We start from the raw sequence: 27,001 nt of genomic DNA on the forward strand, positions 1-27,001 counted from the left end.
AAACTTCACAGAAAACTCTAAGAAACTTCTACGAGGTAATGACCTTAAACTGCTCATTGTTCTGGAATAAGATGATTACACTTGAACCCACTTTCTTCTCTGATTGCTACTGATTTATGTCTTCCCAGAGAGAGTATCCAAAACCAATTAAATATGCCACTCAAAATTTGGGATGAAGTATACACCAAGTAGTATATGATTGAATTTACCCCAGTGGATTTTTAAAAAAATATAATAAAAATGTTTAGTTCGTGTGTATGTACACCTGTGTGTGTGTGTCTGTGTGTGTGTCCCACGTGAGTGCAGTACCCTTGGAGGTCAGAAGAATGTATTGGAGCTCTTGCAGATACGATTACAGGTGGTTGTGAACTGCCTGGTATGGGTGCTAGGAACCCAACTTGGGTCCTCAGCAAGAGCAATATAAGCTCTGAACTGAGCTGAGCCATCTCTCCAGCACTGATCTTTTTTCCTGTTCTTTCCTTCCTTCCTTCCTTCCTTCCTTCCTTCCTTCCTTCCTCTTCCTTCCTTCCTTCCTCTTCCTTCCTTCCTTCCTTCCTTCCTTCCTTCCTTCCTTCCTCTTCCTTCCTTCCTTCCTTCCTTTCTTCTTTTTCTCTTCTTTTTTTCTGTGTAGCCCTGGCTGTGCTGGACTCACTCTATAGTCCAGGCTGGCCTCAAACTCACAGAGATCCACCTGCCTCTGTCTCCCAAGTGCTGGGAAAAAAGGTGTGTGCCATCATACCCAGATTGATTTGTTTTTTTAATGGCAAGAATCAACCATGACTAACAGCCCTCCCACACACCCTCTTATAGCTCTACCAATATAATAGTGGCACAGGGAAGCTCAGAAAATTGCATTAAAAAATCTGGAAGGACCCTTAAAAATTATCTACTTAGTTTTTACCTCAAATACTTTATTATAAAACAATTAGAAAAATGGCAAGCATTTTATAGTAACACACCTATATTTACCCCTGACATTTCATCATAAATATTTTATTGTGTTTGCTTTATCATATATCTGTGTCATGAAGCCAATTATTCACGTCTTTTCTGATGATTTTTTTCCCAAACTAAAAACACAGAATCCTCAAAACCCAATTAAAAAATTCCTCCCTCTTTTTTTCTGTGTGTGTGTGTGTGTGTGTGTGTGTGTGTGTGTGTGTGTGAGAGAGAGAGAGAGAGAGAGAGAGAGAGAGAGAGAGAGAATGCCATCATGATTACGTAAACAGGAAGAAAATCGCAGACACCTTAGCTCACATTTACCAGCCAGGGCAGGACTATAGTGGAAACCAGTCCCAGCACTCCCTGCTCAAGGGAGACCATATCACCAAGCCTATGAGTAGTGCTGGTCTCCATGGGGTGGGGCCTCCCACTGTTCTATCCTATGTAATGAGGCCCATTTTGGAAGTAGCTACAGAGAGGGACAGGTGGCCACTTCAAGTCTGTGTTGTAGCCAAACATCCAGCTATCACCAAGAGGCCCCCGAACCCCTTCATTCCACCTGAAAAGAAAACAGATACCAGTCAAAGAAATGGTGGTCTCTAGTTGGATTTATTCCTAAGGTCTTTTCCCTAAGGAAAAATCCTGAGAAAGAGCCAAGGGATATTATCCTCCCACCTATGGCCTAGAAGCACCCACAAGGACCCTCAAGGAAGACGAAGACACCTCAAGTCTTCCTGCCTCTGGAAAAAAAATGGCTCCTCCTGCTTCAAGGAGCAAAAAGAGAGGAGGAATTTACAGGCTAACAAAGCCCCAGCCACTTGGCTGTCATCCAAGAATCGAAAGAGAAACCTTGAATTTGGAAAACATAATAGACAAGAAACGATTTCATCTATCAGCTAACAAGAGGCTAGGGTCATGGAGGAGGTATTCTTTCTACTTGAGAGACCAGGCTTAAAAAAAAAAAATCTCAGAGATGTTCCAGAACGGGCTAAGGAGGGGGGGGGGGGCGGGGAGTCCCCCACGCAAAGCTCTTAGCACGTAATGGAGGTTGCAGCTTCAAGGGGGCTTATCATGTCTTCTGACATCCTGACAGAAATGTGTAATATAGAAGTTTAGCAGTGTGGGCAGGTTAAATTATACGAGGCCAGGAAATCATTTCACCGTGAATTGGAGTGTTGCTGAGGGTTGCTGTGGCTGAGCTACTGTCGCCAAGGGGCCCAGTTTGAAGAGGATGGGAGGCCTTGACAGGAGCACGGGGCACAGGGTTCATGTTTACTAAGCAACAGCCTCAGGCTGGGGTGGGAGGATGCTGTAAGGCTTTGTGTTTTGTTCCTCAGGCAAGAAACAAAGACAGGGAGGATTATGGGAACACGGGGAGGGAAGAGAGTCTGGTTGAAGCCTCTTACCTGCTAAGGAACTTCCAGAGCAATTACCATGTGTGGGCTGGGGAGATAGCTTGGCATGTAAAGGGCTTGCTGTGCAAGTGTGAGGACTTGAGCTCAGATCCCCAGGACCCACAGTGAAAGCTGGGGAGACTGACGTGTGTCTACAATCCAAGCTCTTACGAGCAGGGGGTGGAGGAGGATCCTTGGAGCTCCCTGGACTGCCAGTCTAGCCCAGGGCTCAGTGAGAGACTCAAGCGAGGTACAGAGCAGGAAGACATCGGAAGTCAACACACCTGCACCTCCTAAGGAACACACACACACACACACAAATGAATCAATGATAAATACTTTCTGTGAGGTGGCTGACATACAGCTAATCCTTTTTTGTATAGATACGTTCAAACAGCAGCGAACTAGATTTAAGGCCTAAGAGTGTATGACCTTGAGTGGGGCTCCCTCTTCCCATAATCCTTTCTGGGAACCTCACAGGACTATTAACATTGTTTACAGTGAAGACATCCTAACTTCCTGCATCCTGAGATGTAGGCTTTACCTTATCAACTGTAATCCTGTCAGGGCCTCTCAGGAACCACCCTGCGGTGGCAGTTGCTTCCTCAGCCTCCCTTTGAAGATAATAGCTTCCAACCCCACCCAAATCCTACGTCTATTGTGAAGACAATGAAGTGTGATGCTGAGAGCCCACACACATCGTCTCTCTCTCTCTTATCCCCTCCCCCAAGGTTAAGATCTACATTACATATCTTTTAATAAATCTCCGACTCTACTTCATACTTGCTTATACTGAAATCCTTTTCTACATCAAAGCCAAGGATTTGGTTTGAGGTGATGTCCCTAAAAGATTATGGGAACTTTTCAGGAGGCTGTGGGCATGCCTAGTGGTGGCTGAACACCTCTTCTCTGGAAACAGGAGTGAGCCCTGAGGGTTCAGAGACTGGAGGGTGTGGTAGCAGATTGTCGGGCCCACCCCACCCTTCACCCTGGTGGGGGGAGATAACCCCCAGTGTTGCTCAAGGCAAAGACGCAGAAGGCTTGCAAAGAACTTTTCATCACCAGAGGTGTGTTGGATGAAACAATCCCACTAAGTAAACTGATACCTCTTGCTGTTTGAAAGCAGAGGCCTAGTCACCCAGCTGGGGGGTGGAGCTGAGGTCACCAGGCAGGTGGGCTATCTCCTCACCCTAAACCCACACTGCTCAGTTCTCTATTTGCCGTGCAGGACACACAGGGGAATCTCCCGGGCTCCTCTGAAGAGAGTCAGGGTCTTTACAAAACAGGCTTGGCCTAGCACCTGCCTGGGAGTCAGGCCGATGGACATGACTCTATGTATAGCCTCTAGGCCTCTCTGGCAGCCTCTGTCCCAAAGTTAAGCAGCAGGGCATGTCTGTGGAAGAAGCAGGACTGCAGGAGGGGGAAAAAAAATCTAGGGCCCATCACCTGACTCGTATGGCCAGGTGAGGCTGGGTAAAACAACAACAACGAATGAAACCAGGGACCTGGAATCTGGAGAAGAGGTCAGAGAGAGGCAGCAATATGGTAAATCTCTCTCTCTCTCTGACTCCCTATCCCTCTCTCTTCTGGTATGTGTGTTTATACATGCATGTGTGTGTCTGTGAATGTGCAGGTACATGCAGGTAAGTGCTGTGTGCACGAGTGTGTGTGTGTGTGTGTGTGTGTGTGTGTGTGTGTGTTGGTACTGATATGTAGAGCCCATCCCAAGAATAGCAGGCAAATCTTAGTGGGTGAAAGTCAAACCAGGCTAAGTCAGCTTCATGCTCTCATTTGGGGATGTCGGCCTGCCTCCTACAGCCAGAATGGTTGCTGTGCCTGCTCTCTCCTTCTCTCTGCAGAGAGGGGAGTCTGGATCATTGCTCTCCACTACAATCCAGTCCGACTTGGTGCTCGCTGCTTCTTTCAAGTCCCTCCCTCTCTGTGTGGTCTGAAAGTCTAGCTCATATTGGTGTCTCAGCACACTGCACAGAAAATTAATATTATTTAATGCTAAATAATACTAGAATTTCTCTCACATTCTTCTCTGTGCATACCCTGAGAATTTACAGTGATTTCTTGAAGATGAGGAGTTAATCTCTCTTAAGAGTTCTCTTTACAACCAGAATAAAAGCTCTTATGATTTACTGTTTGTGAAATGGAGTGATGGTTCAGCAGTCAGGAGCACTTTTTGCTCTTGCAGAGGCCCTAGGATTGGTTCTTAGCACCTGCACGGTGGCTCACAACTGTCTCTAATTCCAGTTCCATGGGATCCAACACCTTCGACTGGGTTCCTTGAGACAACACACAAAAATGATGTATACACATACAGGCAGCCCAAAATACATAAAATAACAATTTTTAAATCTTCAGCAAAAAAAAAAGTTACTGTAAATTTCAGTAACAGTTTAGCCAGGGAAAATGAGACTCAGAGGAGGATTCAATGTGTGTGTGGGGGTAGGGGCCAGGGGACCAACACTACATCTGTACTGATTAACCAAGCACATGGTAATTCCATTGCATTTATTGGTGCTACTCTTGAGGCATGGTCCCTCCTTATTCCACAGCCACAGCTGCTCTTTGAATTCCAGCATTGTAAGCATGCACTTTGACTTCATACAGCTGAGAGTTCCCAGCACCTTCCCTGCTCATATTTCCTGTTCTTCCTTCTCTGGGAGTCTGATGTTGCCGTCAAAATGTACCCGGGGCTGGCAGGAGGGTAAAGGTCCCTGCAGCCAAGCCTGACAACCTCAGTTTGAACTCTGGGATCCACATGTCCAAGAGATCCTCTTACAAGCTGTCTTCTGTCCTCCACACATGCACTGCAGCACACCCGTTCAAGTTCATACACACACGAGCACATAATAAATAAATCTAAAACCCCACCCTCGTCAGCCTTAAGTGAAAGCTGAGTCAGCCACAACTCACTCCTGCCCTTCCTGCTCACGCCACACAGCTCCTAAGAAACTCATTCACTCCACAAATGGCTCCAAACCCCAACTATTTCCTTCTCTGTAACTTTAAGATCTCACTCATCAATGGTGTCCTCGATGGACTTCCAGCCCAGGTGGCTCTCACGTTCACCCCATCCTTGAATGCCTCTGCCTGAATTCTCTTCCCCAAAGTCAAATCTGATGGGCTGTTCACTGACAGTCCTGAGAAGCTGCTGTCAGGGTCCAATCCAAACCTTCCCCTTGTTTTGTAAAGTCTAGTTCTGCGGAGCTTTTTATTCTTGCCTCCTCCTACATCCTGCCATAAGCCTGGATCTGTATCAACACACATTCTTTGGCTTCTCTCCATAGGCTAAAACTCACACTTTGCTGTGACAATATACCTGGCAAAAGAGCAATTTCAGAGAGGGCTTGTTTGCACTCCGGGTTTGAGGATACGGTCCTTCAGAGAGGACGAAGGCACAGCAGCAAGAGTGGCTCTTAGCTGCTGAGGCAGAGTGGTAAGGATGTTTGCCCGTCATCCATGCAGACGAAGGGTGGTAAGGATTCTCCGTCATCCATGCAGATGAGGAGTGGAGTTGGGAATGTTTTAGCTCAGCCTGCTTGCTTCTTTTCCCCCTTTGCAAATGAATTTCCCTTTGCCTATTGTGCTGGCTAGTCTTTATCAACTTGACACAAGCTAGAATCATTTGAAAGGAAGGAAGCTCAGTTGAGAAAACGCCTGCATAAGATCCAGCTATAAGGCATTTTCTTAACTGGTGATAGATGGAGAGGGGCTCAACCCAGGTGGTGGTCCTGGGTTCTACAAGAAAGCAAGCTATGAAAGTCATGGAAAGCAAGCCAGTAAGTAGTACCCCTCTGTCTTGAGGTTCCCGTTCTACATGAGTTCCTGTCCTGACTTCCTTCAATGATAGACTACAGTGCAGAAATGTGAGCTAAATAAACCCTTTCCTCCCCAACTTGCCTTTTGGTCAATGTGTTTCATCACAGTAACTGCAACCCTAACTAAGCCATCTATTATCTGTACTGGCTGCTAACTTCATACTTGATGACTTCCAGTGAGATCTGTCTTGAATGCTGCCTTCCCTAGACAGGATGGTTCCATTCTCTGGTCTCCAGAGCAGCAGACTACCAGACTCTTAAGACTTCACCAAGGTATCTTGGCCTTTTCCTGAATTATAAAACATCTCTCCAAAGGTTCAGTATACCTTAGCATCTTTCTATCCCCAGATCCCAGGATGCTCAGGGCACTTGAGGTTAAACTTGGGACAAAAAGTAAAGATTGAATTTCCATCCATCCATCCATGCTTTGGAGCCAGGGTATCTCTCATGTGGCTTGGGTTGGTCTCCAACTTCCTTTGTCTCTAAGGGTGACCTTCAACAACTGATCCCTCTGCTCCTATTTTATGAATTCCTAGATTACACTGAGCCCCACCACACCTGGTTTATATGGTGCTGGGGATCAAACTCAGGGCTTCCCGGACGCTAGACAAGCACTCTATCAACTGAACTGCATTGCTGACATCTTATTTCCACGCTTAAGATACTCATTTCAGCAAGGCTGCCTGCTATTGTCGAAGGACCCTGTCAGTTCTTTGAGGTGACTAAAATCCCTTTGGAAAAGAAGGTTTCATTTTGTACTCTAGATAAAATCATTTAATAATTACCATCCCAGTGACTTCAAAGACCTTCATGTCTCTCAAGGTGGCTGTCTTATAATTGGGGAGGAACTCATCAACTACTATACTTAAAATATTAATGAATTCTGGCCTATTCTCAATACATGTATACATGAACAATCACACTTTAAACTCCCACGCTTTTCTACAGATTTAATTGTTTCAGTGAGATAGAATTAATCTGTAAATGGCACTTTAAATGCTTTGGATATTTACACAACTATTAAGCATAACTGAAAACACATCTATATTTTTAGAGTCTGTGAAAACTCATTTGTTTATTTTATTAAGATTACTATTTTTGAGACAGAGTCTCATGTATACCAGGCAGGGCTCACTATGTAATCGAGAATGATCCCAATCTGATCCTCCTGTCCATATATTCTAAGTGCCAGGATTACTGGGGTATGCTACCAAATCCAGTTTATGAGATGCTGGGAATAGAACCCAGAGCTTTGTGCATGCTAGACAAACATTCTACCCACTGAGCTACATCCCAGCCTTGGGAACTTTTGTGAGTGTGCGTTCAAGAGTGTATGGCACACACACATGCCTGTTAGAGAAGAACAGTTGGTATCGTGCTCAATCACTCTGCACTGTATTCCCTTGAGACAGGGTCTGTTCCTGAACCTGCAGCTACATGGTATACAAGGCACCCCAGCAATCCTCTAATCTCTATTCACCTCAGTGCTGGGTTTGTAGGCATGGATTTTTTAACATGGATTCTGGGGATTTCTCAGCCCCTGTGAATGCCTTTTAAGTGTTAACTCTGGATGATCAAGGCAGATTCTGTGGGGACAAGCAGCAGGCAGGTTAGGTATGGGTTCACAGAACACACAGCTGGTTGCCTAACTGTCACCATTCTGGGCTTTCCACTGACCCCATCATCAAGTATACAGTTACATCTCAAGCAGCATGACTCAGGCCTTCTACCCAGAGTATAGATACAGCCATGGGTACCTGGCAAAAGGTAGCCTGACCCACAGTCCCTTTTGGATTATCTACCCTGGACAGGTGATGTGGAACAGTCTTTTTGTGCACTGTGACTATGTATTAATCTCATTGGCTAATAAAATGCCGACTGGCTGATAGCTGGGCAGGAAGCAATTGAGTACAAGAGCCAAACTAGGAGAATTCTGGGAAGAGGAAGGGCAGAGTTGGAGAGTCACCAGCCAGGTGCAGAAAGAACAGGAAATGAACGTGCCATGCTAATAAAGACACAGCCATCGTGGCAGAGCATAAATAAGAGGTATGGGTTAGCTTAAAATATTAAGAGCTATTTAGTAATAAGCCTGAGCTATTGGTCCAGCATTTATAAATAGTATCTAGTGTTGATTATTTGGGAGAAGGAAGTCGGGACAGGAAATTTTCCATTTACAGACAGGAAACTTGATTTTAGCTAACCAGAATCCTTGCCTTGAGTCTTGCAAACTGGGATGGAAAAGGAGAAGGGGTCCTTCTGGTTCATACTGAACTGTGGATGGGTCATGATTTCTACCAAAAAGAGAAACTGAATCTCAGAAACAATCGCTATTAGAGTGCAGAGGGAAAAGAGGATCCACTATTTCTTAGTTGCAGATCCTAGTCTTTCTCTGGCCACGTTGTACGTATATGTTCGTTCGGGTGTGTGTGCATGGGTTTGGAAGCCAGAGGTGCACACTGGGTGTCTTCCTTGGTTACTCTCTACTACCCCTATCCCTGACTTTTTTGTGACCATAGCTCCTGGCTGGCAATGAACTCCAGGGATCTACCTGTCTCTGCTCTGCACCCTCCCTCCTAGCACTGAAGTTAGACACATATGCTACCTCACCCGACTTCTCTGTGTGTAGCAAGCTCTTGAACCACTGAGCTACCTCCCCAACCTTTCTGATAGCTTGGCTAATATGTATTTGGATGTCAAAAGTTCATACATCTCATTATCAATTGGTTTGAGTTTATGTTGTTTGCAAATATTTAAAAAAAAAGTATAATCAAGCTGGGAGTGTTAGCACATGCCTGTAATCCCAGAACTCCAGAGTCTGAGTGAGGTTGAAGGGCTCTGAGCTGGAGGCCAGCTGGGAGTATATAGTGAGACCCTGTCTTAAACAAAAACAAAACTGAACACCTGCTGAAGCTGTTAACACCAGAGAGTTCTAAAATGATCTAACAACTCATGGAGTTTTCTTGTACAAGGTCGCAAGTCTATCATGAATAATCGAATAATCGCATGGTACATGGCTTGCTGGTTAAGCCGAGTTTTGCAAATATGTACTCATTTTAGATTGCACACATCACTGGGGTCCAGAAAGCAGGGAGTACCAGTATGACCTCACTTAAACAAAGACAACCATATGCTGTTCTGTTGCCTCTGGGGAATACACTATTTAAAATTATGATTGCATTCTAAACAGACTATCCTAGAGGGATAATTACTTTTCTATGACTGGATCAATACTTCTGTTCTCATTCTTTACTGCCTAAGTTACTGAATTGCAGACCAGAGAAGAAACTCAGGTCAGGAGCCTGGACCCACTCTGATCTGGTTGAGAAGGACCGATGGGGATGTTGTGAGTTCATGGAGGGGAGTGAGGCCAGGAAGTAGAAACTGAGTTTTCAGGGAGAAAAGCTATGCTTGTCCACGGACTCTTGTCTTGCCTTTAACAGATGTCTCCCTGTGGGTTCAAGGTCTTACTCAGTGTATGAATCGTTTATTAAATCCTACACATGATGATCTACCATAATAGAGCTGCTAGTGAGGATGGTGGAGGGCAAGCATCCCAGGATTAGAAGAAAGAGCGGCCTTTCTGGCTAGAAGAAGAGGAAATGTTCGCCCTGTGAGTACCAGTTCAGTGTCTAGCACCCTGAACTCAGAAATGGGGCATTTGTGATCCTTTTAGTGTACCTGCAGTTTGAGGTCCCAGATCCGCTCAAAACTTGTTTTTTTGTGTTTTTTTTTTCTGAGAAATTACAATTCAACATAAGTTTAGGCTGAATTCTTTATGTCTTTGTGTGTATAGGTGTATGTGAGCATAGAGGTTAGAAGAGGAGACCAGGTGCCCTGCTGTCCTCCCTCATTTTGTTTTTTTGTTTTTGTTTTTGTTTTTTGAGGCATAGTTTCTCTGTGTAGCCCTAGCGGTCCTGGAACTAACTCCATAGACCAAGCTGGCCTTGAACTCACAGAGATCCTAGTGCTGGGATTAAAGGCATGGGCCACCACCACCACCCAGCTATCCTCTCTCTCATTCCTCTGAGAAATTCCTCTGAGAAAGGGTCTCTCAGTGAATCTGGAGCTAGGCTGGTAGTTAGTTCTAGCAATCCTCCTGCCTCGTCTTCCCCCAGCGGAAGAGTTGTAAACATATTCAGCTACCTTCGGCTTTTTATTTGGGTGCTGGGATCCACTCGGGTCTTTTGGGTCTTAACAGCAAGTGCTTTTACCCACTGAGCCATTGCTCCAGCACCCACATTCTTTTCTGCGTTTCTTTTGACAAAGACAGAGTTTTATGTAGCTCTCTGGCTGTGCTCCAACTCATTATATAGTCGAGGATGATCTTAAACTCCTGATCCTCCTGCCCCCACCTCCAGAGGGAAGGGGTGACAGACCTGCACCACTGCACCCGGCTTATGAGGTGCCAAGGGTGGAGCCCAGGGCGGCTTTCAAGCACTCCAGACAAGCACTCTACCAACTGAACCACTGAGGCACATTTCTAGCCCCTACACTAAATTCTTTCCCAGTAAGAATATTAAGGGATGCTAAACGGTATAAAGCATTTTGTTGGAGTGACTGTAAGTCTTAACTGATCAAAATAAATGCTTGTCAAGGCCCTTAGAAGAACCATTTGCATTCAAGCGATGTGCTAACTGTGAACAGGACTTATGACTTAATTAAAGCTCATCACAGGCTGTCTTCACTGAGCAATATTTTGTTGGATGTTAGCTGAGTTACAACTGAAAAGTGACAAAACACTCTTTGAACGTTTCCTTTTATGCCAACATGTTATGATGTCCCTGGTCTTTACCCATCAGCTTGCAGGCTTGTTAGAATGTGGTATGAGGAGAGTCCTGCTTGGTGGCAGAGAGTACTGCCTCCAAGGTCAACCAGTGAAGGTTAGACCTTGATCAGGCCTGCAAGATGGTGCAGCCAGTGGATGTGCTTGCTTCTAGGCCTGATGACCTGAATTTAATGCCCATATGGTTGAAGAGTGAACTGACTCCCACTACTTATAAACTGACCAACATGTACGTATACACACACACATATACATATGTATGCACACACAAACACACACACATACATATATACACAACACATACACACACACACACACACACACACACACTCCTCTTGATCTGCCATTGGTGTTGGCGAGACTTTGGGTACATGGATCTCCTTCCCTCCTAGATAATTATCAATACTTACCTATATGATGGCTGTAGTTGGATCAGAATAGTAGGTGTGTATAAAACACATCTAACCCTGCCTTAAGTAAATACTTTTATTTCTAGCAGAGAGGATAAGAAACCTCACAGGTGATAAGAAAAAAGAAATGGGTCAGAAACCCATTTCTGCCATTAGTATATAAGGTTACAAAGCCTCTTTGAACCTCAGTTTCCTTGCAAGTAAAATAGGGGTGTTCATGTCTACATAGCTTTGTATAAAGACTATAATGTGCAGAATGATTTGGCAGACATTTCTGGTCTTATTGTACCTTTGGAGACAGGATCTTTTATCAATGAAGCTATTTCACCAGCCCTATTGCTGATGCCATGGTTTTGACAAAGGGTCCCAGGCTGGCCTTGAAATTGCTATGTAGCCAAAAATGACCTTGAACTCATGATCCTCCTGCCTCCATTACCTAAGCACTGGCAACACCATGCCCAGTCTAGGAGGTAATAGGAATAAAACCCACAGCTTTGCATAAGCTACATAAACACTCTATTGACTGAGCTACAACCCCAGCCTTTGGTTTCTGCCATGGTTCAAACAGGGGCTCTTATAATCCTGGTTGATCGTAAACTTCGTAAGAAGGCAACCTTTGAATTTCTGATCCTCCTGACTCCACCTCCAGAGTGTTAGGATTACATGTGTCTATCACCACTCAGCCTATTAAGTGCTCAGTCCGGTTCCACAAACAGCATGGATTCTACCACAATGAAGACTCTCACTCCCTCGGTTTAGTCCAGTCGCTGACAAACAAGAGGAGTAAGAATTTGCCCAGGGCTTGGCAGTGACCTCCTTACCCTGGCATCTCCTTGGAGGAGGACCTATTTCCCATATGCCCTGTGGGCTGAAGCACAGGATACCTCCCACTTCAGTCAGCCCCTGGTTATCCATACAGCACACCCATCACCTGTCAGTTTGAGGTGTCTAGAAACACACACACACCTGCCCTCTATCTCCCAAGATTTTCCTTGACTCTTTTTTCCAGGGTGAGGGAAAACCAGCCCATCTTAGGCTATCTCCACCTTCTGCACCTCTATGTAGGAAGTCATGGCCCTTGAGTCCCCCATCAGACTGCCTGCCTGAAGCGCTCACTGGAGCCAGGAACTTGCCTGAGAAGCCAGTAAAATTTTAATGCACTCTGTAGTGCGGTCATGTCATACTCGGTTATGGCAAATAATCCCAGATGCCTGCAGAGGTAAAATGGAGCTGTAATGTGCTTGCCTCCTAACCCGAGCTGACAGCGGTGATGTACGACTACCATTAGCGGAAAATATCACTTCAACTAACCCATGATCCGGCTCCGCTCAGGGTCACATTATCCATGAGGAACAAATTACACTCCCAAAGTAAATACAAATTTTCTACACAAAATGGGTACAGAGAGAGAGGCAGAAGCAGGGAGAGAAAGGGGGGACAGGGAGGGAAGGGGTAAAGGGGCTATCCATTCTCTTCCTCCTTGGTGCTGAGTGACACAGATGATAAAAGACGGGACAATCATTGGCTGACGGAGTGCTATGCTGTAATCAGCTCAGCTGGTACACACTCCAGCTGATAAACACTATATTCTCCCCTTAGTGGCAAATACATAATCCTTAATGCGAACATGGCCGCTTCGGATATTTACTGCCATTTGGGCTTCAGGGACATGCCTTCTGGCATTTGGTGCCCAGAAAGGAAAGGCCCTGTGGTCCTAAGGGACACAGAGATTGCTCACAATGGTCAGGGCTGATGCTTGGGTGGATGAGAGGGCTCTGGGTGAGGGAGAGAGGTCAAGTGATGAACAAGAGTCAAACCATCATCTGTGGGAGTGACAGTTAGAAGTACATTCCTGTATTCTGGTCACACATGGGTACCAGTCTGGATCAACTTCACGGGAGGGAGATGCTAAAAATGCTTCAGTTTCAGGCTAAGCTCTTCCTGGACAATGGCTGGGCATGAAGGTGAGTCCCTCTTCCTTTCTGAGACTTGCATAATTAACAAAGCAGCTCTTAGATATAATGCTAAGATTTTCAGGGTATTAGGGTGAGTTACCCAGGAACCTAGCATTTAACTAAAAATTAAATGTCAACACACACACACACACACACACACACACACACACACACACGAAAGAAAACCGAGTTCCATAACTCAACATAGGTGAAGTTTATTCCAGTGGTGTTCATGGCCTGTGCCTCTAGTTAACTATCACAGCCCACAGGGCAGACTACACTATTCCCATGTTAGAATCAAACTAGATGTCTAATGCAAAGTCTTTCCTTTCTTTCTGCCTCTGTGTAGTGGTTTAGGCTCATGTATCTGAACACTCGTTCTCCAGTCCATGATACTAAGAAGACTGTGGAACCTTTAGAAGGTAAGGCTTTGTTAGAAAAAGTACTCAGTACTGTCATGGTGTAGTGTTTAGATGCTAGCTGGAATCGTGTGGGTGGACATGAAGACAAAAGGACAGATGGTATCCTCAAGTCTTACATTCAAGAAGCACACAGCACAGGTTCCAGTATGGCTTCTGTACATTTCCCAACTGTGATCATTTGGTCCTTAGCTGGGGACCCAGATGCAGTGGTAGAAACTTTGGGAGGTTTGGTCTAGATCCAGAAAGTAGGTAATCAATGTGGGAGAGCACCGTGGGGTGTGTATACTAGAGCCCTGAGTCGTCCTTCTTTTTCTCTCTACTTTGTGGCTACCACGGAGTCAGCATCTTTGCTCTACCACACACTCCCTGTCATAAACTTCTTCTGGACCACAAGTCCATGGCTATGATGCCAAGTGACCACAGATGGAAAGTAGAAGCCAAATGAATCAATCTTTTCTGTTCTTATGTGATTTTCTGAGTTATTTTTGTTACCCGGATAGGAGGCTAAGCTAAATGGGAAAAGGATTCAGAGCCTGGCTCTTGAACTATCCTTACATTCCATTTTCTTAACTTGTAAGATGAAGACATGGGCTTGTGGGTCCTCATGATACATACCTAAGCAGATCATATATAAAATGATGTTTGTACAAGTGTTCTAAATAATGTAGCACATTCTTTAATGAATCTCTCTCTGTGTGTCTCTTTGTGACTCTCTCTCTCTCTCTCTCTCTCTCTCTTTCTCTCTTGGTTGCTATCTTTTTGTTTTCTGAGACAAAGTCTCACTATGTCACATTAGCTGGCCTGGAATCCTCTATGTAGAACAGATGGTCTTGAACTCACAGAGATCTGCTCTGCTCTACCTGCCTCTGCCTCCTGAGTGCTGGGATTAAAGGTGTATGCCACCACATCTGACTTGAGAAGTTATTTCTTTATATCTAAATAATAATTTAGAGAGTCTTTTTTACCCTAATCTCAACTTGTCATTAGTAGCCTCTAAATGTGGACACAAGAACTCAGAACCTTAGAAAGTCTTTAGAAATACCCCAAGCAAAACACTGATCTTGAACACTACAACTGTCCATTTCAGGGATTTCCAGTCAATCTGTGCTTCAGATACTCCACTTCCCTGCCTCTGGTTCTATAGTTAGTAGCTACCAATCTGATTAGGAAAAGTTTGATTATGGACACAATGGTAAAGTTTTCAGATGTAGCATTAATAATAAGTACATCAATCCACTGAATTTTGGGACTGGTGTGTGTGTGCACATGTGCACATGCGCACGCGTGCATGCACAAATGCCAGAAGACAACACCTTAGGTGCTATCCATCTTGTTCTTTGAGACAGGGTCTCTAGTGGACTTGGAGTCCACTAACTAGTCTAGGCTAGTTGCCTTGAGAGCCCCAGGGATTTTCCTGCCTTAGCCTCTCCATCACTGAGAGTGCAGGCATGTGCACCACATGCTGCAGCTTTTTAACACAGGTACAAGTCTGTTCATCATGCTTGCAAGTCAAGAACTTTATCAACTGAAAAACCTCCTCAAAGTAAGTTTTGAGACTTCTCTATAGAACAGAGAATTAGTAATTAGTAATATATCCTAACACAGACGTCTCATTGTACTTATCACGCTGAAATGGCATAGTCATGAGGAACAGTTAGCTATAACCACCATGCTATGCACAAGTTGCAGTGGTACTAACTGACGCAGCCACATGAACACACAGACAGACATGCCTGTGATTAAGAGGAATTCTCACATCTTTGTAGAGCACAGAGCATTCTCCTCCTCTGATATGGAACAGGAAAGATTCTTTGGATAGCTACGGGGCAGCCTGGGCTTCCCTAAGAAGCTGTTGAGATAGGGTCTGTCATTAGTCCAGATGTGTTTGATATCAGGCTTCTGGAGGGCTGTGTTCAGACCCATCAGGTCCATAGCCATGACTCCAGCACATTGGTCTATGCTCTCCAACTATCCTTTCATGGAAGCCATAAAACCCCAGGCAGTACCTCACTTAAGAGAATGAGAATGCAGAACCATGTGCTCAATTTCAGATGTTTCCAGAACTCCTTTCATAGGTCAAATGAGACTCATTACCAATTACATGAGCTCATGAAACACATTATGTAAGTGGGATCTTTACTCAATTGCTATGCTTTCCCAAATCCAGACTGATGGTTGAAGAATGGAGAAGGAAATGATTTCTCTTTTTACACAAAGGTCCAGCTGAGTCCATACTTAACAATGCATATGATGGAAAAAGAATGTGTGGATATATATGATCAGTTGAAGGAAGCAGCAGATGGGTAATGAACCACAGGTACATTTCCTTCAGTTACGGACATGAAGCAACACACAGGTGCCCAAGTCTGTTCACTATGCCTTTTCTCCTCCATGAAGTCAAAAGAGATTTAAAAATGAAACAGCTCTTATGTGATGCTATTGCCATCTTTTTTTTTCGGGGGGGGGGATTCGAAGCAGGGTTTCTCTGTGGCTTTGGAGGCTATCCTGGAACTAGCTCTTGTAGACCAGGCTGGTCTCGAACTTATAGAGATCTGCCTGCCTCTGTCTCCCAAGTGCTGGGATTAAAGGTTATTGTCATCTTGGCAAGAGGAAAACACTGGCAATCATGAGGCTGTAAACATAGCTCATTAGGAAGCGTGTTTCCCCAGCATGCACAAAGGCCTGGGATCTATCCCCAGCAATACATAAAGCAGCTGTAACAGCAAAGGCCTGTAATTCTGGCACTTGGGAGATAGAGCCAGGAGGATCAGGAGTTCAAAGCCATCCTTGGCTCCATAGGGCACTCCACCTACACATACACACACACACAAATATCATACACTTACTATACTTTGGGTTCTCTGCCATACTGTTATGGAAAAAACCAGGATATCTAATGCAAGATCAACGAATCCAGTCTCACTATAGATAGTAATTCCAAGGCCTAGTACCATTGGGTGGTTTGTCTATAGTCTGGGAGCTGGCTGGATAAAAGAAATTAAAAACTAGTCTCCAAGGGTCCCTGTCTATGATCCACTACCATGAAAAATGGAATGTTTTTACAGGAGCCCTATTCTCTGTACTCTTCATTCCACAAGAAACAAACGTTTAGCTGACGACAAGAAACAAACGCCAAGAAACAAACGTTTAGCTGACAACATCAGACAAATTTCCAACAATTCCTATCTACATATAAAAAAATTACATGGAGAGTCATTAAGATGGTTCAGTGGGTAAAACACTTGCTTCCAAGTTGGAATATGTTGAACTCTACCACTGGATCCCACTTAGTGGAAGGAGAGGATGGACACCTGCTGGCTGTCCTCTGTTCTGTATATGTATGCCATGGCACACATGCACCACCCCCAACACAAAATAAAAAAACCTGTGCATTATAACCCACACGTTTCAAGGATATGAAATGGCATGCAATGGAAGGATTACTGCACACAGACAATCAGTTTTACTTTGGCCTGAAAATATGCTAGGAAGAAGAAAAACATAACAACATTCAGAATTTAAAATAATTTTCAGTAGAAATTTAATGTGAGGATGGCATCAATAGGAATTTTGGGTGGATATGGGGATAATTAAGCCAATTGGAAACACAATAACACTGGAAGAATAATAAAATGTCATGTTAACCCAGACATAATATTGGAGGGGTAAGGAGAGGTAGATAGGCATTTTGGAAATTGAGACTCCAAAATGAAAAAGCTTTTGAAACTCAGCCAACCACTGTAGAAATTGCCCCCCAAATGCTAGGAAATTTACAAATGGCTTAGAAATGTTTTATGAGAAAATCAAACTGCAAGAGAAGTATAGAAGCCTGGGGAAGAGATTGCACATTTGTTGGCTCCCAGAAAGCAGACATTGGGATGCCTGGGGAATACCCAGGGTTTGAGTGCCAGGCCTCTTCACATGTTCTCCCCACTGGGATGAAAAAGCAACTCCAGCAAAATATCCACTGCTTCATGTCTGCCCAGCACTGAGCAGAACCACAAACACAAGAACCACAGGTCTCTTTGGGGCAGTGGCTCTGCTCCTGTGAAATCCAGACAGTGAAGATTCTGGCTGAAACACAGGTCAGCATATCTCAGCTGTGTCTCAATCAGTATGTGTCCTTGTGTGTGTGTGTGGGGGGGTGCAGATGTGTTTCCATGGGAACACAGAGGCCAGAAGAGGATGTTGGTATATTTCTCTATCACTCTAGGCTCATTCCCTTGAAATAGGGTCTCTTTCACTGGACCTGGAGCTAGGCACACAGCCAGCAAGCCCCACTGGTCCTCCTGTCTCCATCCCCCATAGCACTGGAGTTAAAAGCACAGGTGACCACATCTGTATTTCTATACGGGTGTTGGGATCTGAACTCAGATCCTCCTGATTATGCAGCAAGTGCTCTTAACCCACTGAGCCATCTCTGCAGCCCCTGGATCATGACTTAGTTGGCTGCTAAACCAAGGACGATGGCTCCACAAACAGCTGTGAGGGCCGCCTCACTGGAATGTTGCTGAGGTGCTGAGGATGGCCTAGCGATCAAGTGATAGGACTGTGTGTGTGTGTGTGTGTGTGTGTGTGTGTGTGTGTGTGTGTGTGTGTGGTCTCTGCTGTATTATGAAAATAAACCACAGTTGGGTTTCTTTGCTTTAAGTTAACCCCTTCCCACATATGTGACACCATCATGACCAGGAACAAAAATTAAAGAAAATATTTGTTTTGCTTTGCTTTTGAAGACAAGGTATGTCAAGTTGCCCAGGATGGCCTCCAATTGACGATGTTACTGAGGATGGCTTTGAACTTCTGTTTCTTTTGCTTCCACCTTCCAAGAACTGGGATTATAGGCACTTTGCCTGTCTTGTATGATGCTGAGCATGGAACTTAGGGCTTCCGGACATGCTAAGTACTAGTGCTACCCACTAAGCTTTATTTCCAGACCCAGTTTTGTTGCTAAACTATTGCCTCGAGAGTAGGGAGAGCATGGAGAGGGGTGTTGGAGCGCAGAAAGGGAAGGGGGAAAACTGATATAATCTGATTTATTATTAGTTAAATATTAATTAAAGATGCATTAAAGCTTAAAAATGAATAGATATAGCAATAAAAAACCTGGAAAAAAATCCTAAAAAGGACATAAACTTGGATGGGTAGGGAAGAGGGAGGAGGTGCTTCTGGGAGGAGTTGGGAGGAGGAATATAATCAATATAGATTGTCTGAGAGCTGGAATGTGGTGGTGCACACACCTTTAATCCTTGCAGAAGCAAGCAGGCATGCAGATTTCTGTGAGTTCAAGGCCAGCCCGGTCAACATAGCTCTAAGCCAGCCTTAGCTACACAGTGTGGTCTTGTCTCAAACAAATCAACAACAACAAATATACAGTGTATGAAATTTTCGCAGAACAAATAAAAAGTGAGAAAAATACTACTTGGGAAGCTTTTTAAGTATTACCTTTAGAAACACACACATCTGGCACCCTGAAGCATGAATACAAACTTTCCCCTGTAAATACGAAGGGTCTGATACCGCGGAGAAGCTGCCAACAGGACAAAACCTGCATCATCTATTATTTAATGCTCACTTTAAGATGACCCCACGTTATTCTGGTGTGCATGAGCAATATGCTTGCTAAGTTGGTTAAAAAGATATGGTTTTAGGGACTTTTTAGAACATAGTGCTTCCATCCAGTCTGTTCCAGGAAGTGTCCTTGGGGATGAGAGCTGAGCCCTGGATTCCCCTGAAGCTGCCTGGGTCTCTTAAAGAACTCAAGCTATCTGAGCTAGTGCACAGCTTTGCTCCCTCCCAAGGTTGAGTCTAGAGCCTAGGAAACAAGACAAACTGCAGCTAATACAGCCTGGGCAGGGGAGCCTTCAATCAAGAACATGGGTGGGGCAGTGTCATCCCATCTGATGCACTACAATACCAAGCCTCGTCTCGCATACAGAATAATAAAAGACAGGTCCAGAAACAAGATTAGAGATTCCTTCTGACCAGCCACCCCATGGCTCACACAGAAAAATAAAAAAGGGGGGGGGGGGGGGTAGGTGGAGAGATTGTGGCTTTCAATCTTGACATTAACTTCATAACCAAATGAGGGGTATTGCTCCACATAGTGCAGGTGCTGCCAGTGTTAGAGAAAAGAGAAAACCAAAGAAAAATATAGACTGAGTATGCAGGAATACTATTGTTGCCTCATTGTTCTCCTGATAGCAATTCTTTTCCAGTGTGGGATTGGTGTAATTGCTTAATTTGGGTAATAAGGGGGGCCAAGTGCTGCCTCTTCCTTGTTCCTAATGACAAATGAAGAGACATCCCACATCCAAGATGCTGGGTTCACCGCCTACTTAATTCCCCACCCAATTTCTCCCTTCCCAGGAGCCTTCCAGGTTCTCTGTCACTAACATGAGATGCGTTCCTGTGGCTGAGGATGCTCCAAGTGCCGGCTCATCAGATCCTTTCCACATGCAAGTCTATCTGCAGCCTTTGAGAACAGGCTCTGCTTTCCCAGCCCTTTCCCATTAATTAGTAAGGGTATCATTTTATAAATTATAGCTTCCTATCAGAAGAAAGCAGAGTTTATCTTAATTCAGTCAGCTGTGTGAAATACCGTACCCTAATTTTAGACTGCCGGTTCTGTGGATCCCCACGGAGTAAGAATGACAGGTCTTCTGGAGAGAATTCCCACCAGGTCCCTCATGCAAGTCTCACTTTTGGCTACAACAGCATCCCCAGTGGGACTTGCTGAAGAGGCCCCAGGATGCTGAGGAGCATCTACTTCACTATTAGCAATTCATATTTGTATTCGAATCCTCCAAGCGGTGCCAGCAAGCGCCCTGGTGGGCTCAGGGGCTACAGGGAGAGGCCCCTGCCAGAGAGCAGGCTGACAGGGCCCCTGCAAAGCAGGGAGGGTGATGTTCAGGTCGGCGACAAACACTATTCCGTCTCAGCTGGAAAAGGAGGAGGCTGGCAGATTTAACTACACGAGGGCCAGGCAGGCACTGGTGCAATTAGAAGCTCCTGGGCTCCTGCTGGGAAGCCCCTGGAGAAACACCAGGCAGGGCAGGGAGAGCACGGGAGAGTGCCAAGCGCGGCTCCCAGTTACAAGGGCTTGCATGGTCTTCAAGGTGCAAACAAAATGCAGCCCGGTGCCTGGGCAGGGGGTGTACCGTGCACAAGAAGAATGTGTCTAATGGCCCTTGCCCTCCCACCGGCTTCTCCCCCTTGGACCTCCCTGCTTACTCTCCTCCCAGATTGGTACTCAACCTCCCGCCACCGTCTTTGAGAAATGTGAACAATTCTTGCCTGCCTGTAGAGCTCCCAAAATGGTCAAAGGGTTTCAGCACCTTCCTGGATGCCAGAGACACTCCACAGAACTATGGCTACTTTGACCATATGACCATGTGACGTTGGGGCTACTTCAGCGCATCGACTGCACTGTGCATGCTGACACCCATCTCTGACTCATGTTGGCTGCCTAAGATACCCAAAGGTTCTACTTCCAAGAAGCTCAAATTTCCTTCTGGGGGCTGGAGGCAGGAAGCTTCAACTTGTCAGTTAAACAAAAGAACAGCCCTCAGCCCCCTACCCAGTGTGTACTTCCGCTGTCATCCAACAGCCCATTACCATGTCACAGCACGGCGCACCCTTCCATAGGTCACTTTGTTTAAAATGACATGGATAATGCACATGTCAGCAAGCTGACAGTCCTGGCCGTCCTTCAGAGATAAAAACCTCCAGGCGAGAGCCTGTTCTTATCTGAGGGACACGCGCTGGTCTATCATCCAAGTCAGGCAGAGCGTGATTTCTCCAGGGAGCACTTTTTTCATTTCCTGATTTTAAGGAAATCAAATAAGCACCATTTGTCTTCATCTGAATATGCTTGACCTGCTCAGATGATGATGTCTCGAGTTTTATAACCGGCTACATATGCTGAATTCAAATTAATGACGGTGGAGAACAGGAGCCTTCAGATCTCTCCTGGAGGTTGTTGTGGAGGCGGAGGGAGAAAGTCCGAGATGGACAGGGAACAATCACTATACATAAACTGTGGGATTCTGGGCAGGATCAGGCAGCACAGAGGTAGTGAAATCCACGGAACAGGGAACAGAGGAAGGGGGGAATGGCTGATTGTTTTTGTATTGTACAGTACATATATTCTGAGATTCAGGTAAGTTTTGAAATTACACAAGTCATCAGTGAAAATAGAAAGGCACTTGGTTGGTGGATGTCAACAGCGAGAAAGGAAAAAGCATGCCCAACAATCCTTTTGCTATAGTCAACAGAAAACCTACTTTACTGGTTCCGGATTCCATCTTCTGGAGGCTCAAAGCCTGGGTTCCTTCTTCATCCTTGTTGAGCTGTGTACACTGAGCTGGGCCTCAACCTTCAGGTAGAGGGTGTACCTGCTAGGGAGATGCCCCTTCCCCAACACCAACCCACAGAAGAGAGTAGAGTCCCCTTGACCGCCCCATTCACATAGCCCTGTGAGGAAATTCCTAGGGGCACACTACTGTCATTTCTATTAGGAAGCTACGGGAAAGCAAGAGGAAACACAGAGGTCAGTCACAGGGAGGTAGAAATGACATTATAAATACACAGGAGAAAGTTGAATCTTTCCACCATGAACCGAAAAGAATCAATTCCTCTTTAAAAGTGTTTTGGGGTCTACAAGTCATCATCCATGAAGTGAAAACTTGGTGTGACACACAGGAGACATGAAGGGGCATGTTTCAAAGAGAAGGATGTCACATATTTGGCACAGTATATCTTATCATTGAAAATGTCACAGTGTGAACAATAAGACATCCTTCAGGAGGGAATAAGTGCCAGGAGGAGCGCACCCGGGTACACACAGGGCCTTATGTATTGTATTTGCAACGGAGGGGGTGGAATCTTACCTTCTCTTCCTGGTCGCTGTCACTGTCACACTGAAAATGAAGACAAGAGAATAAAGGTCAGTGTGGTCATTATGCAGTTTGCTTCAGATACTCCACCTTCCCCCGGGAGCAGGGCAAATAGAGGAAAGAGAAAAGTCTCTGGGCTGGAATAACAGGCGACACCCTTCTGTCACTTCCCACAGATCCGTGCCCTGGGATGCCTGGAGTCTGCACAACAAGAGACTCCACCACTAAAACACAAAACCAAGAGGACACTCAGCCAGGGACCAACACTGCCACAGGACAAAAGGGACTCAAGATCCTTCCAAAGCTTCTGGAACAAAATCACCACTGTAGAAGAACATGCTTTGCATTCAGCTTTGGAAAGTGGCTATCTTTCTCCTGAATCTTTTCTCAAGAGGGGGGGAAAAAAAGCTTTGTTCACTGAAATCTATTGCCAAGACTTTGAGGGAGCAAGCCTCCACACGTGACATTGTGATAGTTAATACTGACCCGACAGGATCTTGAATCACCTTTGGGCACGTCTGTAAGGAATCTAGTTTGGATTAACTGAGGAGGGAACTAACCATCCCATGGACTGAGGCCCTAGACGAAGTGAAATGGAGAGAATGAGCTGAACACTCAGCTCTCTGCTGCTTCCTGACTGTGGATGCACTATGACTGTGATGTTAAAGTAAGAACGGCTCCCAAAGGCTCAGATATCTGAGTGCTTGGTCACCAGGGAGTAGCTCTATTTAAAAGGATTAGGAGGATCAGGAGGCATGGATTTGTTGGAAGAAGTGTGTCACTGGAGGTAGGTTTTGAAGTTTCAAAAACTCATGTCAAGCCCAGTCTTTCTCTCTCTCTCTCTCTCTCTCTCTCTCTCTCTCTCTCTCTCTCTCTCTCTCTCTCTCTCTCTCTCTCTCTCTCTCTGCCTATGCATCAGGATGTAGAGCTCTCAGTTCTCCATTTCTGCCTGGGTGCTGTCACCCTCCCTGAGGACTAAGCTCTGACATGGTAACAAACCAACAATTAAATGCTTTCTTTTATAAGAACTGCCTTGGCCACAGCGTATCTTCACAACAACAGAACAATGACTAGGACAGTGACCTACCATCTCACACTCCTACTGCTATGCGAGCCAAAATAAGCTCTTCCATAAGTTGCTATTATCAGATATTTTGTCACAGCAGTGAGAATATTGACTAATATCGAAGCCTGAGATTAGAAGGCAAACCACCTACAGGTGATGCACTAAGAGTTATAAGTAATGTGATAAGCCTGTTGCTCTAGGTTTGGGAGAAACAAAGGAAGAAAATTATCCCATAGTTTTCAGTTTCTTGACAGAAGCAGAGGGAAACAAAGAACATACACTCTTCATAAAATCAAGAGTGTTTTGTTAATAAATAATGGGTTGAACAATGGAGATGGTGAGATAACACAGTAGCTAGCATGTTTGCTGAGCAATCAATCAATCACAGAACTTGGATTTGGATTGGTTTTCAGAATGCATGTAAAAAATTTAACCAGGTAGCACTTATATGTAATCCTAGTGCTGGGGAGAGGAACCAGAATGATCCCTGGGGCTTGTTGTCGAGGCAACTTGCTTACACAGTGAATTCTAGGTCCCAAGGAAAGAACCTCTATAAAAAGATGGACAGGGACTGAGGAAAGTCTCTCAAGGTTGACCTCTGATCTCTACACACATACCAGCACACACATGCATGCACACAAACATATTCATGATAAAGGGGGTGTTTTGTTAGAGTACGTACTGAAAATGTGTGATTACACATACGCCTTCGCCCTGTAGCCCTGGAGAGGCCCTGCTGAGCTGGAATCAACCAAGATGAGACAGGCCGAGCCTCAGGCTGCACTGTGGTTCACCCACTGCAGTGTGCAGATGGGATCACTTTGCGTGGGTAGTGCAGAAAGAGCACCCACTAGGAAGAGAGATGGCGGGGGAGGGGAGGGCCTGTAGTTTGGCAAGCAGGACACTGTCTATGCCAGCACAGTGCCTGGTTTGGGAGAGTGTGAAGCAGATGGCTCAGCAGATCTGCAGTGAGAGTTGATGGGTCTTGGTTCTTGGTAATACATGGCTAGGGAAAGCAAGCCGCAGGTGAGTCCTGGAGGGTGCCAAAGTTTTTACTGTGGCCACCTGTATCTGGGAGCAGATGTAGCCACCACTGGGAACAGGAAATGAAACAGAGCTGCCTCTGCAGGACAGATAGCCACAACTCTCTTCTCCAAGTTTACATCTTCTTGAGTTCAAAAAGACAATTACCACCCCCCCACACACGGTTTCCTTACATTTTAGGGTGGTTATGAGAACCGTTTTGGTCAGTTGAGAGTTGAAGTTTGCAGAGGGTCCTGAGGTAGGGAAAGAAGGAGCAGAGGAAGAACCTTGGACCTACAAGATGACTCAGGGAGTAAAAGAACTTGCTGCACAAGCCTTATGACCTGAGTTTAATCACCAGATCCCAGGGTAGAAGGTGAGGAACACACACACACACACACACACACACACACACACACACACACAGACACACACACACACAAATACTAAAGAATATTCTAAAAGTCTCAGTGGAAGGTAGGCAGCTCCTGCTCTTGCCTTCAAGTCTGCACAGGTAAGGATGTGATATGGGCATCTATAGCAGTCACTGTGCAAAAGTGTGGCTTAAATAACCCCCAAAGTCTCCGTGCCGAAACAAGATGGAGAGGCCAAAGGAAGAGAAGTCTGACGTCATCGAGGCACTGAACCCATGTTAGAATGGATTCATGCTTTTGTTAAGAAAACTATTATTGTTCAAACTACCCTTAGTGCTACCAAGAGATACTAATAAAAATCTCCATCCAAACGGTCGTACGTGGAGACCACTGCCTCAATACTGTGAGCACTGAGGAACTTACACTGACTTCTGTTTACTTGTTTGTTTGTTTTCGAGTCAATGTTACTCGTATTCCAGGACTGGCCATGAATCTGTCACGTGACCAAGGAGGACCCTGAATTCCTGGTCCTCCTACCTCTACTTCCCCAGCCCTGGGGTGACAACTGTGAAGACTGTAGCATCTGCTTCTCCCTCTGCCTTCTCAGTGATTCAGGGTTATCAGACACTTTCATCAAGTCCAAGAGCATCATTTTCATCCAGACTTCCAGCAGCAGTTGTGTCTGAATTTACATTCTTTTGCCCGATCAAGGACTGGTTTCTCTATCCCATCGGAGGAGCTGAGTGGAGAGGGAAGTGGGTGAGATGAAGACCCTGAAGATCTAGAACCATGGGTGGATGGGGATGGGGGGAGGTGGCTATGCCTCCTGAGGGTGCAACCTCTCTGTTGCTTTTTACCATTTGTGGTACTAAAGTCTCAAGGGCATTTTTAAGACTGACAGGGCCTGGTTGAGAAGGGGTGGGGAGGAGAGGATTCTTTCATTTTTTTTTTAACTTTAGTTGCTGGGGGACGTAAACCCAGGGCCTTGTGTATGGCAGGAAACTCTCTGTACCACCGAGCTACATCCCCAGCCCGGAGTGGTGCCTTCTGTCATGCTTGCTCTTTCCCAGATGTTTCACAGCTCTCCATATGAGGGTTATGACAGTGGAGGCTAGAGCGACACATTTTCCTCCACCCTCCAGGGTCTACGCTCAGAAGAAGAATCGGGGAAAGTGGGGAAAGCTCTCTCTCCCACCCCCATCCAAACAGCGGTAAGTCTCTGGGAATGGTATTCCTATCAAAGCTTCCCTGCTTTCAGAGAGTCCAGTTCTAATTTCAAGGTCCACTTAATTCCGTATCAAGTAATTACTGATATGCCCAGAAGCACCTTGCCTCCAGAGTTAAGCATATGGCGAAGAACTGAGACCTACTGGTATCCATTATGGAAGTCACACGGATGCCAAGCTGATTACAAATGCTGGGGCTCCCCACGCGCCACACTCGTGAGTGACAGGCCCCTCACAAGGCCAGCCTGAGTCTGCCAAAACACTGTCTGTGGCACCAGGGGCCCACATGGTGTGCTGAGAAAACAGTTCCATTTCTGGTATTAAATTCCCATACTGACCCAGGGACTTTGCCGTGAGCTCAGCAGGAGCTCACCATCCAATTTACAGCTCCACTCTCTGGAGCCTCCAGTGCCAGCCCCTGGCAGAGAGCGATGGCGGTCAACCCCTCCAGCTCATAAATTATGCAAAGGCAATAAATGCGTTCAGCAAACAGCGCCTGACGCTTGCCCAGCCTGGATCCTCACACACTTTGCAGAAAGGGGGGAGGAAGGGAGGAAGAGAGAGAGAGAGAGAGGGAGAGAAGCTAGAAGCTGGATGCATATGAGGTCTATTCCACTCATAAAGAGGGTTTGTTGACAGCCCCAGACAGAAAGAGAGCTGGGGTCCTGAGCGGTCTTTCTGC

General features: G+C 45.5%; 1 protein-coding gene across 4 annotated transcripts in view; it reads right to left on the reverse strand.

Annotated features, from left to right (window-relative positions):
- Window positions 1–27,001, reverse strand: part of Auts2 (activator of transcription and developmental regulator AUTS2) — a 1,041,919-nt gene that overhangs the window by 291,516 nt on the left and 723,402 nt on the right. For all 4 annotated transcript variants that reach the window (XM_040731598.1, XM_040731595.1, XM_040731596.1 and 1 more), the window contains one exon: window positions 22,625–22,654. In XM_040731598.1, coding sequence (XP_040587532.1) covers window positions 22,625–22,654 — 30 coding nt within the window. The remainder of the gene's footprint in view (window positions 1–22,624; window positions 22,655–27,001) is intronic.

This window comes from Mesocricetus auratus, unplaced genomic scaffold, assembly GCF_017639785.1.
Source record: "Mesocricetus auratus isolate SY011 unplaced genomic scaffold, BCM_Maur_2.0 Super-Scaffold_100025, whole genome shotgun sequence".
NCBI classification, from domain to species: Eukaryota; Metazoa; Chordata; class Mammalia; order Rodentia; family Cricetidae; genus Mesocricetus; species Mesocricetus auratus.